Raw genomic sequence first — 16,830 nt, forward strand, 5'->3', positions numbered from 1 at the left:
TCAGTGCCCTTGCTGATGGAAGGAGGTTTTCACTCCAAACCTCACGATACATGGCCCCATTCATTCTTTCCTTTCCACGGATCAGTCGTCCTGGTCCCTTTGCAGAAGAACAGCCCCAAAGCTTGATGTTTCCACCCCCATGCTTCACAGTAGGTATGGTGTTCTTTGGAGGCAACTCTGCATTCTTTCTCCTCCAAACACGACCAGTTGAGTTTTTACCAAAAAGTTCTATTTTGGTTTCATCTGACCATATGACATTCTCCCAATCCTCTTCTGGATCATCCAAATGCCCTCTAGCAAACTTCAGACGGGCCTGGACATGTACTGGCTTAAGCAGGGGGACACATCTGGAACTGCAGGATGTAAGTCCCTGGCGGCGTAGTGTGTTACTGATGGTAGCCTCTGTTACTTTGGTCCCAGCTCTCTGCAGGTCATTCACTAGGTCCCCCCGTGTGGTTCTGGGATTTTTGCTCACCGTTCTTGTGATCATTTTGACCCCACGGGGTGAGACCTTGCGTGGAGCCCCAGATGGAGGGAGATTAGCAGTGGTCTTGTATGTCTTCCATTTTCTAATAATTGCTCCCACAGTTGATTTCTTCACACCAAGCTGCTTACCTATTGCACATTCAGTTTTCCCAGCCTGGTGCAGGTCTACCATTTAGTCTCTGGTCTCCTTTGACAGCTCTTTGGTCTTGGCCATAGTGGAGTTTGGAGTATGACTGTTTGAGGTTGTGGACAGGTGTCTTTTATACTGATAACGAGTTCAAAAAGGTGCCATTAATACAGGTAACGAGTGGAGGACAGAGGAGCCTCTTAAAGAAGAAGTTACAGGTCTGTGAGAGCCAGACATCTTGCTTGTTTGTAGGTGACCCAATACTTATTTTACAGAGGAATTTACAATGAATTCATTAAAAATCCTACAATGTGATTTCCTGGATTGTTTCCCCCATTCTGTCTCTCATAGTTGAAGTGTACCTATGATAAGAATGACAGGCCTCTCATCTTTTTAAATGGGAGAACTTGCACAATTGGTGGCTGACTAAATACTTTTTTGCCCCACTGTATGTGCTTTGCTTTCTGTCTATGATTTCATCCATTTGATGGGATCCCCAGAGAAATTAAAGTAAGAAAGTTTTGACAAAAGAACTTCATGATTGACAGTGTCAAAGGCCTTTAACTTTAAAAATACTGCACCCACAATGTTCCTTTATCTAGTTTCATTTTTATATTCTCAGTGAAAAAGCAGTTGGCTGTTTCTGTGGAGTGGTTACTTCAAAAGCCAAACTGCGTTGGGTGCAGTTTGGCCTTTGTTAAAATGAGTGGTCAGCTGCTTCGCCACCCATTTCTCGGCTACCTTGGAGATCACAGGTAGGATACTAATGGGTCTGTAGTTCTCCACCAGTGTTTGATCTCCAGCCTTGAAGATGGGGGTTACCACAGCTGTCTTCGAGGAACTGGGAAAAATGCCTTGTTTTATTGATGAGTTAATTAATTGGGTGATAGGCTGAATTAACGGCTGTATATGAGTTTAAAAAATGTTGAATCAAAGCCATAGGCATCTTTAACTTTTGAATTTCTTAAGGTGTTTATGGTGTTCTCCACCTCTAGTGCACTGATTTCCGCAATTCTGAAAATTGGTTTATCATTATCAATAGGAATGCTCACTATTTTACTAATGTTAAAATTCTGTGCCAATTCCTCAACTGATTGGATACAAGAATTATTAAAAGTGCTACCTATACTGTCATCTTCTGTGGTTATGATTCCATTCAATTTGAGTTCAAGTGCCTTTAAGCAACGTTGAGTGTCTTTTCCAATTAATTTATTGAATTCATGGAAACTGAAGCTGATGGAGAGGACTGTGGAGGACCAGAACCAGCCAGGAACTCAGATCCAGAGAGACATTTACAACCAGGGACTGAGGACAACCCTGGAGACTCTTCTGAACCTGAGACTGAGGACAACCCTGGAGACTCTTCTGAACCTGAGACTGAGGACATCCCTGGAGACTCTTCTGAACCTGAAACTGAGGACAACCCTGGAGACTCTTCTGAACCTGAGACTGAGGACATCCCTGGAGACTCTTCTGAACCTGAGACTGAGGACAACCCTGGAGACTCTTCTACATAAGACTGACTCACTCACTCACTCACTCACTCACTCACTCACTCACTCACTCACTCACTCACTCACTCACTCACTCACTCACTCACTCACTCACTCACTCACTCACTCACTCACTCACTAAATCACTGACTGACTGACTGACTGACTGACTGACTGACTGACTGACTGACTGACTGACTGACTGACTGACTGACTGACTGACTGACTGACTGACTCACTCACTCACTCACTCACTCACTCACTCACTCACTCACTCACTCACTCACTCACTCACTCACTCACTCACTCACTCACTCACTCACTCACTGAATCACTCACTCACTCACTCACTCACTCTGCGAGTTTCCAGGTTTCCCAACGGCACCATCATCATACTTGAAGTTGTACATAAGTTACAGTAGTCAAACCCCAGGATGACATCCACTTCTGCAGACAGAACTCATGGACCCTATTCAGTGATTCTGCCTCGCAGTGTGAACAGTCTTTGCCATCCAGACCAATTTTAATTGGTGGTTCTGTCTGTCTGTCTGTCTGTCTGTCTGTCTGTCTGTCTGTCTGTCTGTCTGTCTGTCTGTCTGTCTGTCTGTCTGTCTGTCTGTCTGTCTGTCTGTCTGTCTGTCTGTCTGTGTATCCATCTCATCAGGGAATCCTTGCAGCTTTTATTTTGAAGTCCAATAATTCAAAGAAACCGGAAGTGGCCGTTGCTATTGTTTCTAACTTGGAACAAGATGGCGTCTCGTCGAGACTGAATCAGTCACTTCGGTAGAGAGATGTGCCCTAAAGACTCCTCCGATTGAGGCTTTCTTTCCCGGATTTGAACCTATGATTTTAACATATCACCATTTGTGTATTTAAAAGCAACAACAACAACAACAACAACAACAACAACAACAACAACGGGAGGAATCACAAACACATGTGAGTATCGGTGTTTGTAAACAAACGTTCTAACCCCAGTAAACACGGTACCGTTCTAACCCCAGTAAACACGGTACCGTTCTAACCCCAGTAAACACGGTACCGTTCTAACCCCAGGAAACACGGTACCGGGGTTACGGATTAACGTGTGGCTCGATTAACTGGTGATCTTTGTAGTATATCAGGGGGGTCCAAACTACGGCCCGGGGGCCACCTTGTATCGGTCCCCTGCACATCCTAAAAGTATAATGGATACGGCCCACAAATGAAACTCCTGCTGCTCTTATTTTGTACTTCTCAGATATATATGTTCGGATATATTAATGAGCCCAATTTAAAATGAATTCAGTCATTTAGAATCTAAAACATCCTCTAACAAATCTGAGTTGATAAAAACCCATCATTTATTTCCATAACCAGCTTGAGATGTGACCTTCATATTTCCTCTGATTCTCAGCACTCTGAGGCTCCTGTTTTAAGGGATGAGCTGCAGCAGAATAAATGAACCCTGAAGACAGACGGGATGTAGGCTGTTCTTTCTGAAAGCGTTTTCAGGTATTGCACATTACTCCCCTACATTTGTATGTGGCCCTCTGTGAAAACAGTTTGGACACCCCTGTGTTACGCAGATGTGTGGGGGTGTGTACTTTGAGCAGCCCATGTCGACTAACCAGGAAAAACACTGTGGTCGTTTCTTCTGTCGCTCACCTTTATCTTTTGCTATATTTGGGTCCATAAGAACACGTTGATGCTCAATCAGTGCGAGTATTTAAACCAGCTATTTTTGCCAGACTGATTACTTTATATCTGAATATGATGCCAGGTCCGCCTGAGAGCTGTACACCTTACAGGTGAGGCACACAGAGAACTCACAGTAAGCAGCGTGGAGAGTCTTCAGCTGTGGAGCTGGGATCCGTTTCATTGAGATACTACAGCGCTGAAATGTGTAGAGGATCCCTGAGCCCTCGTCTGTCCTCAGGGAGAAACCCCTGTAGTGACTTGCGTGGAGGACGGTGCCTATCAGAGTGTTTGGTAGCTCTGTTTCTGTAGCTTGTTGTCTACCTTACTATGAATGTAAAGTCACATTTCTCCTTTTTTGAATCCCTTTAGTTTCTTTACAGATCTGGATTAATGCTGTGAAATATAAGCAGCCCTTAAATCAGACTTTAGTTCAGCTGGAGTAAATTCAGCAGCTACCCTGCAGTATACAAAGGGATATGGATACCCACTTGATTAGATCATCTTATGTTAAAGTTAAGTGACCTCATTTATCCCATCCCATAATAATAAGGCCGTCAGAAATGAGCAGAAGCCTTTTGCTTGGGTTTAGTTTTTGTAGTGCTGTCAAAGGGATGCGAGCTGTGACGTTCACTTCTCTTCTCTTGAAAACCTAAACAGTACGTCCTTTGAAATAGTCCTTCAGGGGTTGATTTGTCTGTAATGCTGAGTTACATTTTGCAGCATCATTTATCAACCCTGTGTTTAATATGATCCTCTGGTTTTTCTGGGATTAGACAACTCTGGAGGACTGGATCCGCTGGGGAAGGAGCTGCCATCCACACAGGACCCCCCGTGGTGCTGGAGAAGCAGAACAGCATCAGAGACATCATCCACCCAGACCTCTGCTTCCTGTGGCTGAACAGCAGCTCAGGAGCTTCAGAGAAACAGAGTGTTCAACAGAGACTGAAGCTTCAGAGAAACAGAGTGTTCAACAGAGACTGAAGCTTCAGAGAAACAGAGTGTTCAACAGAGACTGAAGCTTCAGAGAAACAGAGCTGTTCAACAGAGACTGAAGCTTCAGAGAAACAGAGTGTTCAACAGAGACTGAAGCTTCAGAGAAACAGAGTGTTCAACAGAGACTGAAGCTTCAGAGAAACAGAGTGTTCAACAGAGACTGAAGCTTCAGAGAAACAGAGTGTTCAACAGAGGCTGAAGCTTCAGAGAACAGAGTGTTCAACAGAGACTGAAGCTTCAGAGAAACAGAGTGTTCAACAGAGACTGAAGCTTCAGAGAAACAGAGTGTTCAACAGAGACTGAAGCTTCAGAGAAACAGAGTGTTCAACAGAGACTGAAGCTTCAGAGAAACAGAGTGTTCAACAGAGACTGAAGCTTCAGAGAAACAGAGTGTTCAACAGAGACTGAAGCTTCAGAGAAACAGAGTGTTCAACAGAGACTGAAGCTTCAGAGAAACAGAGTGTTCAACAGAGACTGAAGCTTAGAGAAACAGAGTGTTCAACAGAGACTGAAGCTTTAGAGAAACAGAGTGTTCAACAGAGACTGAAGCTTTAGAGAAACAGAGTGTTCAACAGAGACTGAAGCTTCAGAGAAACAGAGTGTTCAACAGAGACTGAAGCTTCAGAGAAACAGAGTGTTCAACAGAGACTGAAGCTTCAGAGAAACAGAGTGTTCAACAGAGACTGAAGCTTCAGAGAAACAGAGTGTTCAACAGAGACTGAAGCTTCAGATAAACAGAGTGTTCAACAGAGACTGAAGCTTCAGAGAAACAGAGTGTTCAACAGAGACTGAAGCTTCAGGAAACATGAGAGAGGTGCTGCTCTCGGCGGTGAAGCAGCGCCTCACTGCGGCTGCTGAAGAGGTCTTTGTTCTGTTTGAAAGAACGATAGCAGAGTACGAGGAGGAACTGTCTCGCTCAAAACAGGAGAACGAGAGACACCGGAAACTACTGCACGCTGTTTTACAGCCTCAGCTTCAGATACACAGAGCAGGTCAGTTCACTCTTTATTCACTCTGTATTCACTCTGTATTCACTCTGTATTCACTCTTTATTCACTCTTTATTCACTCTGTATTCACTCTGTATTCACTCTTTATTCACTCTGTATTCACTCTTTATTCACTCTTTATTCACTCTGTATTCACTCTGTATTCACTCTGTATTCACTCTTTATTCACTCTGTATTCACTCTTTATTCACTCTGTATTCACTCTGTATTCACTCTGTATTTACTCTTTATTCACTCTGTATTCACTCTGTATTCACTCTTTATTCACTCTTTATGAACTCTGTATTCACTCTGTATTCACTCTTTATTCACTCTGTATTCACTCTTTATTCACTCTGTATTCACTCTGTATTCACTCTTTATTCACTCTTTATTTACTCTTTATTACTCTGTATTCACTCTGTATTCACTCTGTATTCACTCTGTATTCACTCTTTATTCACTCTTTATTCACTCTTTATTCACTCTGTATTCACTCTTTATTCACTCTGTATTCACTCTGTATCACTCTTTATTCACTCTGTATTCACTCTGTATTCACTCTGTATTCACTCTTTATTCACTCTGTATTCACTCTGTATTCACTCTTTATTCACTCTGTATTCACTCTTTATTCACTCTGTATTCACTCTGTATTCACTCTGTATTCACTCTGTATTCACTCTTTATTCACTCTGTATTCACTCTGTATTCACTCTGTATTCTACTCTGTATTCACTCTGTATTCACTCTTTATTCACTCTGTATTCACTCTGTATTCACTCTGTATTCACTCTTTATTCACTCTGTATTCACTCTGTATTCACTCTTTATTCACTCTGTATTCACTCTGTATTCACTCTGTATTCACTCTGTATTCACTCTTTATTCACTCTGTATTCACTCTGTATTCACTCTGTATTCACTCTTTATTCACTCTGTATTCACTCTGTATTCACTCTGTATTCACTCTGTATTCACTCTGTATTCACTCTGTATTCACTCTTTATTCACTCTGTATTCACTCTGTATTCACTCTTTATTCACTCTGTATTCACTCTGTATTCACTCTTTATTCACTCTGTATTCACTCTGTATTCACTCTGTATTCACTCTTTATTCACTCTGTATTCACTCTGTATTCACTCTGTATTCACTCTGTATTCACTCTTTATTCACTCTGTATTCACTCTGTATTCACTCTGTATTCACTCTGTATTCACTCTGTATTCACTCTTTATTCACTCTTTATTCACTCTGTATTCACTCTGTATTCACTCTGTATTCACTCTGTATTCACTCTTTATTCACTCTGTATTCACTCTGTATTCACTCTTTATTCACTCTGTATTCACTCTGTATTCACTCTTTATTCACTCTGTATTCACTCTGTATTCACTCTGTATTCACTCTTTATTCACTCTGTATTCACTCTGTATTCACTCTGTATTCACTCTTTATTCACTCTGTATTCACTCTGTATTCACTCTTTATTCACTCTGTATTCACTCTGTATTCACTCTGTATTCACTCTTTATTCACTCTGTATTCACTCTGTATTCACTCTGTATTCACTCTGTATTCACTCTGTATTCACTCTTTATTCACTCTGTATTCACTCTTTATTCACTCTGTATTCACTCTTTATTCACTCTGTATTCACTCTGTATTCACTCTTTATTCACTCTGTATTCACTCTTTATTCACTCTGTATTCACTCTGTATTCACTCTTTATTCACTCTGTATTCACTCTGTATTCACTCTGTATTCACTCTTTATTCACTCTGTATTCACTCTTTATTCACTCTGTATTCACTCTGTATTCACTCTGTATTCACTCTTTATTCACTCTGTATTCACTCTGTATTCACTCTTTATTCACTCTGTATTCACTCTTTATTCACTCTCTATTCACTCTTTATTCACTCTTTATTCACTCTGTATTCACTTTTTCACTCTGTATTCACTCTTTATTCACTCTTTATTCACTCTTTATTCACTCTTTATTCACTCTTTATTCACTCTGTATTCACTCTTTATTCACTCTGTATTCACTCTTTATTCACTCTTTATTCACTCTGTATTCACTCTGTATTCACTCTTTCACTCTGTATTCACTCTTTATTCACTCTTTATTCACTCTGTATTCACTCTTTATTCACTCTGTATTCACTCTTTATTCACTCTTTATTCACTCTGTATTCACTCTGTATTCACTCTTTCACTCTGTATTCACTCTTTATTCACTCTGTATTCACTCTGTATTCACTCTTTATTCACTCTGTATTCACTCTGTATTCACTCTTTATTCACTCTTTATTCACTCTGTATTCACTCTGTATTCACTCTTTATTCACTCTTTATTCACTCTGTATTCACTCTGTATTCACTCTTTATTCACTCTGTATTCACTCTTTATTCACTCTGTATTCACTCTTTATTCACTCTGTATTCACTCTGTATTCACTCTGTATTCACTCTGTATTCACTCTGTATTCACTCTTTATTCACTCTTTATTCACTCTGTATTCACTCTGTATTCACTCTTTATTCACTCTGTATTCACTCTGTATTCACTCTGTTTTCACTCTTTATTCACTCTGTATTCACTCTTTATTCACTCTCTATTCACTCTTTATTCACTCTTTATTCACTCTGTATTCACTCTTTATTCACTCTGTATTCACTTTTTCACTCTGTATTCACTCTTTATTCACTCTGTATTCACTCTTTATTCACTCTGTATTCACTCTTTATTCACTCTGTATTCACTCTTTCACTCTGTATTCACTCTTTATTCACTCTGTATTCACTCTGTATTCACTCTGTATTCACTCTTTCACTCTTTATTCACTCTGTATTCACTCTGTATTCACTCTTTATTCACTCTGTATTCACTCTTTATTCACTCTGTATTCACTCTGTATTCACTCTTTATTCACTCTTTATTCACTCTGTATTCACTCTGTATTCACTCTGTATTCACTCTTTCACTCTTTATTCACTCTGTATTCACTCTGTATTCACTCTTTCACTCTGTATTCACTCTTTATTCACTCTGTATTCACTCTGTATTCACTCTTTCACTCTGTATTTACTCTGTATTCACTCTTTATTCACTCTTTCACTCTTTATTCACTCTTTATTCACTCTTTATTCACTCTGTATTCACTCTTTATTCACTCTGTATTCACTCTGTATTCACTCTGTATTCACTCTTTCACTCTGTATTTACTCTGTATTCACTCTTTATTCACTCTTTCACTCTGTATTCACTCTGTATTCACTCTTTCACTCTTTATTCACTCTTTATTCACTCTGTATTCACTCTGTATTCACTCTTTCACTCTGTATTCACTCTTTATTCACTCTGTATTCACTCTGTATTCACTCTGTATTCACTCTTTCACTCTGTATTTACTCTGTATTCACTCTTTATTCACTCTTTCACTCTGTATTCACTCTGTATTCACTCTTTCACTCTTTATTCACTCTTTATTCACTCTGTATTCACTCTGTATTCACTCTTTCACTCTGTATTCACTCTTTATTCACTCTTTATTCACTCTTTATTCACTCTGTATTCACTCTTTATTCACTCTGTATTCACTCTGTATTCACTCTGTATTCACTCTTTCACTCTGTATTCACTCTTTATTCACTCTTTATTCACTCTTTCACTCTGTATTCACTCTTTATTCACTCTGTATTCACTCTGTATTCACTCTGTATTCACTCTGTATTCACTCTTTCACTCTGTATTTACTCTGTATTCACTCTGTATTCACTCTGTATTCACTCTTTATTCACTCTTTCACTCTTTATTCACTCTGTATTCACTCTTTATTCACTCTTTCACTCTGTATTCACTCTTTATTCACTCTTTCACTCTTTATTCACTCTTTATTCACTCTTTATTCACTCTGTATTCACTCTGTACTAACTCTATAGACCATTTATCTGACAGAATCCATCATTTTAAGATTTTTTGAAAGTCCCAATTTTGAAACGAAAGTCCAGAATTTTGGGGAAAAAGTAATAATCTCAGATCTTCTGAAAGGTCTGAGTTCCTGCCACTGCAATAACACTTCACAATAACTCCCCTCTGGCTGGCAGACTACTCACGGCTCCGTAGCCTCTCTGTGAACTGGACATAACATGCACACTTTACTCTATTATTGTTTTGCTTCATATTGTATTTTGCTGCTGTAACGAAACAAGTTCCCAGTTTGGCATGAATAAATAATTTCTGATCTGAACAATATTCTTTTTTTTTTAAAGGTCCAGAAAACAATCTTAATTTTGGGGATATTCCAGTATTTTAAGATCTTCAGAGAATTCAGACTTTTGAGGATAATGCTCAGGATTTTGAAGAAAAAAAGTCTGCATTGTTTTAAGTCATCATTTCATGAAAAAAATCATAATTTTGAGAGTCCCGAAATGTTTGAATTTTTATAATTACTTTTCATAAAAAACCCTTTTGAGAGTTATTGAACATTCCAGCAGTGTTAACATATTGTAGCAGTCCCCAAACGTACATCTAAATCAATATGGTCTGCTGGTGGACCAGTGGCAAGCTTATATTGAAACTGGTTCAGTGTTTGAATCCTTAGCATCACTAGCCTCATTAGCTCTGATGAAGTGTTTGCCACAGCCAACATGTATTCACTGACCGTCTCCCGTCGGTCCAACTACAGTTTCTACATTGACTTTGACATTTGAGAAAAGACTACTAAAATAGTGTTTTGAGAAAGTCGGGATTTTAATAAAAAGTCTGAATTGTGACAGTTTAAATCAGTAGGGGAGCAGTGCATGGAGCATGCCTACACTTAAACTGGTTCTAATAATTACATTTATGGCCCGAGAGAGATGAAACCCGTCCAGTGTAGCATTAGTGTCCGGGGTTAGCTCCGTTAGCTCCGTCTCTGTAAACACCATGATGCTGCTCTCCTGATACCCCCTCTGATGCCGGGTCAACGCCGCTAGCTCGCCCATCTTGTTAGGGAGAGATCTTGCGTTCCCCATGATGACGGAAGGACGGACAGGTCTGTATCGTCTCCTCCTTGCTCGCAGGGAACAACGGGTCTATCGCCGGTTAGCATCGCCATGCTACAGGAAGCTAACAGCTAACAGCGAGTGTAAACAATGGGACGTTCACTGCACGAGGAAATCCCGGACACCGTAGTGAGCAGAAAAAACAAAAGTGATGTGCTTGGCGTCCATTATGTGAAAAAGAAAGCGCTTTATACAATAAAAAAACAAAAGAGTTAAATAAGTAAATATAAGGAAACTACTCAGGGATGAGTAGGAGCTGCTGGAACAGGCTGCCACTCCGTGCGGCGCCGGAACCCTACTTTCAAAACATCCCCATAAAGGTATCAGCTCATTCAGCCAGTAAATATAGAGCTAACACGACTAACTAACATTAGCCTGAATTAGATCCAGTAACTCATGAAGACTATGCCCCCCCCTCCCTGTCCAAACTACACAGTGTTACTCGGTTTTAGATCAGCTACAGAACCAACTCACCTGTTGTCCTGAAACTCTCCAGAGCAGCTGGAAAAAAGGTGTAATTGACAGACTATTGAGCCAACAGAAGAACACAGTGGGCGGGACTGAGCATTTAAAATAAGGAATGGATAAGGACTGCAAAGTTAGTCCAAGAGAATGGTGGTTAGATTTCAAACTCTCATACTCTACAGTTTCCCTGACTGTGTGTTTCCTGTTTCCTGCAGACGCCCCGCAGCTGGTGGTGGTTAAAGAAGAGGTTCCCATTGAGCAGGAGGAGTTGCACTCCAGTCTGGACCAGGAGGACCCAGAGCCCCGCCCAGACATTAAAGAGGAACCGGAGGAAATCTGGAGCAGTCAGGAGGGAGAGCAGCTTCAAGGGCTGGAGGAGGCTGATATCACCCAGTCCACATTCACTCCTGTCCTTGTGAAGAGTGAAGATGATGAAGAGAAACCTCAGTCCTCACAGCTTCATCAAAGACAAACTGAACACATGGAAACAGAAGCTGCTGGAGAGGACTGTGGAGGACCAGAACCAGCCAGGACCTCAGATCCAGAGAGACATTTACAACCTGAGATTGAGGACAACCCTGGAGACTCTTCTGAACCTGAGATTGAGGACAACCCTGGAGACTCTTCTGAACCTGAGATTGAGGACAACCCTGGAGACTCTTCTGAACATGAGATTGAAGACAACCCTGGAGACTCTTCTGAACCTGAGACTGAGGACAACCCTGGAGACTCTTCTGAACCTGAGACTGAAGACAACCCTGGAGACTCTTCTGAACCTGAGACTGAGGACAGTGCTGATTGGAAGGAGACCAGAAAACCCCGTTCAGACTCTCAGAAAAAGAATCAAGACCCTGTCAGTGATAGTGCCAGTGAGAAAACAATAAGCTGCTATGAATGTGGGAAAATATTAAGCAGAAACAGTCTGAGTAGACATATGAAAATCCACACTGGAGAGAAACCATTCAGCTGCTCAGTCTGTAAGAAATATTTTATAGAGAGAGGAAATTTGAAGAAACACATGAGAACTCATACAGGAGAGAAACCATTCAGCTGCTCAGTCTGTAAGAAACCTTTTACACATAATAGAAATTTAAAGGACCACATGAGAACTCATACTGGAGGGAAACCATTTAGCTGCTCAGTCTGTAAGAAAGCTTTTAGACGGAGTGGAAATTTAAAGGAACACATGAGAATTCACACAGGAGAGAAACCATTCAGCTGCAGTGTTTGTAACAAATCTTTTACACAGAGAAGATGTTTAAAGATACACTTGAGAATCCACACGGGAGAGAAACCATTCAGCTGCTCAGTTTGTAAGAAACCTTTTACACAGAGTGGACATTTAAAGGAACACATGAGAACTCATACTGGAGGGAAACCATTCAGCTGCTCAGTCTGTAAGAAAGCCTTTACACGGAGTGGAGATTTAAAGATACACATGAGAAAACACACAGGAGAGAAACCATTCAGCTGCTCAGTGTGTAACACATCTTTTACTCAGCGAGGATGTTTAAAGCAACACATGAGAATCCACACGGGAGAGAAACCGTTCAGCTGCAGTGTTTGTGACAAAACATTTACACGTAGTCATCATGTCAAACGCCATAAGTGTGTTGGTCGTCAGTCCTCACAGCTTCATCAAACTCAAACTGAGGCACATCCTCCAGCCAGCAGCTCAGCTGAACACATGGAAACTGAAGCTGATGGAGAGGACTGTGGAGGACCAGAACCAGCCAGGAACTCGGATCCAGAGAGACATTTACAACCAGGGACCGAGGACAACCCTGGAGACTCTTCTGAACCTGAGAGTGAGGACAACCCTGGAGACTCTTCTGAACCTGAGACTGAGGACAGTGGAGACTCTTCCTAACCTGAGACTGAGGACAGTGGAGACTCTTCTGAACCTGAGACTGAGGACAGTGGAGACTCTTCCTAACCTGAGACTGAGGACAGTGGAGACTCTTCCTAACCTGAGACTGAGGACAGTGGAGACTCTTCTGAACCTGAGACTGAGGACAGTGGAGACTCTTCTGAACCTGAGACTGAGGACAGTGGAGACTCTTCTGAACCTGAGACTGAGGACAGTGGAGACTCTTCCTAACCTGAGACTGAGGACAGTGGAGACTCTTCTGAACCTGAGACTGAGGACAGTGGAGACTCTTCCTAACCTGAGACTGAGGACAGTGGAGACCCTTCCTAACCTGAGACTGAGGACAGTGGAGACTCTTCCTAACCTGAGACTGAGGACAGTGGAGACTCTTCTGAACCTGAGACTGAGGACAGTGGAGACTCTTCTGAACCTGAGACTGAGGACAGTGGAGACTCTTCCTAACCTGAGACTGAGGACAGTGGAGACTCTTCCTAACCTGAGACTGAGGACAGTGGAGACTCTTCCTAACCTGAGACTGAGGACAGTGGAGACTCTTTTGAACCTGAGACTGAGGACAGTGGAGACTCTTCTGAACCTGGGACTGAGGACAGTGGAGACTCTTCTGAACCTGAGACTGAGGACAGTGGAGACTCTTCCTAACCTGAGACTGAGGACAGTGGAGACTCTTCCGAACCTGAGACTGAGGACAGTGGAGACTCTTCCTAACCTGAGACTGAGGACAGTGGAGACTCTTCCTAACCTGAGACTGAGGACAGTGGAGACTCTTCCTAACCTGAGACTGAGGACAGTGGAGACTCTTCTGAACCTGAGACTGAGGACAGTGGAGACTCTTCTGAACCTGAGACTGAGGACAGTGGAGACTCTTCTGAACCTGAGACTGAGGACAGTGGAGACTCTTCCTAACCTGAGACTGAGGACAGTGGAGACTCTTCTGAACCTGAGACTGAGGACAGTGGAGACTCTTCCTAACCTGAGACTGAGGACAGTGGAGACCCTTCCTAACCTGAGACTGAGGACAGTGGAGACTCTTCCTAACCTGAGACTGAGGACAGTGGAGACTCTTCTGAACCTGAGACTGAGGACAGTGGAGACTCTTCTGAACCTGAGACTGAGGACAGTGGAGACTCTTCCTAACCTGAGACTGAGGACAGTGGAGACTCTTCCTAACCTGAGACTGAGGACAGTGGAGACTCTTCCTAACCTGAGACTGAGGACAGTGGAGACTCTTCTGAACCTGAGACTGAGGACAGTGGAGACTCTTCCTAACCTGAGACTGAGGACAGTGGAGACTCTTCCTAACCTGAGACTGAGGACAGTGGAGACTCTTCTGAACCTGAGACTGAGGACAGTGGAGACTCTTCCTAACCTGAGACTGAGGACAGTGGAGACTCTTTTGAACCTGAGACTGAGGACAGTGGAGACTCTTCTGAACCTGGGACTGAGGACAGTGGAGACTCTTCTGAACCTGAGACTGAGGACAGTGGAGACTCTTCCTAACCTGAGACTGAGGACAGTGGAGACTCTTCCGAACCTGAGACTGAGGACAGTGGAGACTCTTCTGAACCTGAGACTGAGGACAGTGGAGACTCTTCTGAACCTGAGACTGAGGACAGTGGAGACTCTTCCTAACCTGAGACTGAGGACAGTGGAGACTCTTCCTAACCTGAGACTGAGGACAGTGGAGACTCTTCTGAACCTGAGACTGAGGACAGTGGAGACTCTTCTGAACCTGAGACTGAGGACAGTGGAGACTCTTCTGAACCTGAGACTGAGGACAGTGGAGACTCTTCTGAACCTGAGACTGAGGACAGTGGAGACTCTTCCTAACCTGAGACTGAGGACAGTGGAGACTCTTCTGAACCTGAGACTGAGGACAGTGGAGACTCTTCTGAACCTGAGACTGAGGACAGTGCTGATGGTCAGGATTAAACTCTGTGGTAAAGACCCTGTCAGTGTGTAACGTGATACCTGTGAGTTAAATCTGAATGTGCATCAAAAAACCAACAATTCGTATAACTTTGAATATTCAGATGAGGAAACCTGCCTGACTGTATGAACTCTGTTGGACAATATTCATGACTCCATGTGACCTCCATCTCTATCAACATACTGTGAGTGGACAACATGTCTAATGTTTGTGTCTTACTGCTTCTCTGATTTATACTACAACCACTGGCTGTGGATTTAAGGGCTCAGAGTTTCCTTTTAGACATACAGGAGGATCTTATGTGTTGGATCTGTGTTGGTGATATTCCAGCTAACCTTTGGTTGTAGTTATTTCATGTCAGTATTTTATGTGACTTGATTAAATCTTAAATACTTTCTCCTTAAAAAAATCATAATGTTGTAAGTAGAGCTTAAAACTGCAAAAAGTAGAAACAGGAGCAAGAGACCAAAAATACGCAATTGATTGAAAACTGAATTTAAGCTGCAGGCTGTTCATCAGCTGGTCAAAAGTTTAAGACCACATCTGAAAAAAAACAGAACTCAAAGGTTAGTATTAAGTGGCCCCACAGTTCTTGTTGATAACGTGTTTGATGCGAGTGTTTCCAGGAGGCTGGCTGGAAAGTTCCTCCATGGCTTCACTAAGGGCTCCCACGGTCTGCAACTGGGAGAGTAAAATAATTTCCCACCTAATTTCAAACAAATCCCAAGGTGTTATTCAGTAGCGTTAACTCTGGCCCCGCCCCCAGGACCAGCATCCACATGTCTCCGGCTAAGTGTGACTCATTTTTACATTTCTTTATTAGCAAAGTTCAGGATGTTAGATTGAACATCATCCTCCATCATTTTCCAGTATCGTACCATTACCAAAATCAAGCCGTTTCTCTCCTCCATTGACCTTTATCTCGTCCTGTTTAGAATACTGCGACGCCTTCTATACTGGGTCAGTCATCCCTGTCCCACCTGCAACTGGTCCAGAACGCAGCCAGGCTCCTCACAGGAAAAGGGACCATATTACCCCCAATCTGGCAGCCAGTGCGCCTCAGAATTGATTTTAAACTTGTCCTGTTTGTGTTTAAAGCCCTAAATGGGCAGTGCCCCTCTTATGTTGCAGACCTCCTTATCCAGTATTCCAGCTCCAGGCCCCTCAGGTCGACTCACCTGGTTGTCCCACGCTCCAGACGTAAACTCAGGGGCGACCGAGCCTTTTCTATTGCAGCCCCAAGACTGTGGACCAGCCTCCCCCTCCCTGTCAGATCAGCCCCTCCATTGACTGCTTTAAATGCTATACACACACTTTTATACTATTTGGTGTCTTTAAATGTGCTTTATTAATAAATAGGATTGATTGATTGATTATCGACCACTTTTGTGAACTTCCCTTTGCCGTCCAACCCCAAACGTTCTCAATGGGATTAAGATCAGGGGAACCCACAGGTCCAAAAGAGCGACGTCTTTGATCATATTAACTGTCCAAAAATCTGCCAAATAAACACATTTATAAACAACAAACTCATTTCTTTATAATAACAATTTAAAGAGCAAAAATCTAACCGAGTTCCCGAGTCGCAAAAGTCATCCACAGTGCACGTGACTTTGTTTATGGACACACGTTTGCTCTTTTTCGTAACAATTCTTAGTTATTAGTTACATTTTCTAAATATCTTTTATATAAAACTGCCAAAATAAAGTAAAAGGGAACGACCC

The 16,830-nt window shown here is 42.1% G+C and overlaps 1 protein-coding gene and 1 long non-coding RNA gene across 4 annotated transcripts; both read left to right on the forward strand.

Annotated features, from left to right (window-relative positions):
• Positions 1-2,857: 2,857 nt before the first annotated feature.
• LOC134863673 (uncharacterized) lies at positions 2,858-4,977 on the forward strand. The gene is made up of 3 exons (XR_010165698.1): positions 2,858-3,045; positions 3,503-3,600; positions 4,560-4,977. It is a non-coding gene; the product is annotated as an uncharacterized LOC134863673 (long non-coding RNA).
• A 9-nt stretch (positions 4,978-4,986) lies between these two features.
• On the forward strand, positions 4,987-16,652 carry LOC134863613 (zinc finger protein 79-like). Of its 3 annotated transcripts, XM_063882231.1 has the most exons (3): positions 4,987-5,771; positions 11,504-13,090; positions 13,127-13,273. In XM_063882231.1, the coding sequence occupies exons 1-3, from the start codon at positions 5,585-5,587 to the stop codon at positions 13,156-13,158; spliced, it is 1,806 nt and encodes a 601-aa protein (XP_063738301.1). In that variant the 5' UTR covers positions 4,987-5,584; the 3' UTR covers positions 13,159-13,273. The 3 variants fall into 3 exon arrangements, with proteins under 3 accessions (XP_063738301.1, XP_063738300.1, XP_063738299.1); XM_063882230.1 differs by having other exon boundaries at positions 11,504-13,273; XM_063882229.1 differs by lacking the exon at positions 4,987-5,771 and having other exon boundaries at positions 12,643-13,090; positions 13,127-16,652.
• Positions 16,653-16,830: the final 178 nt, after the last annotated feature.

Source organism: Eleginops maclovinus, chromosome 4 (genome assembly GCF_036324505.1).
Source record: "Eleginops maclovinus isolate JMC-PN-2008 ecotype Puerto Natales chromosome 4, JC_Emac_rtc_rv5, whole genome shotgun sequence".
Classification (NCBI taxonomy): domain Eukaryota; kingdom Metazoa; phylum Chordata; class Actinopteri; order Perciformes; family Eleginopidae; genus Eleginops; species Eleginops maclovinus.

Bases quoted from the DNA above. Each gene is read 5' to 3' on its own strand.
- LOC134863613 (XM_063882229.1), top strand. From the start codon at position 12,881: ATGTCAAACGCCATAAGTGTGTTGGTCGTCAGTCCTCACAGCTTCATC. The intron at 13,091-13,126 runs CTGAGAGTGAGG...ACTCTTCTGAAC, and splicing joins CCCTGGAGACTCTTCTGAAC to CTGAGACTGAGGACAGTGGA.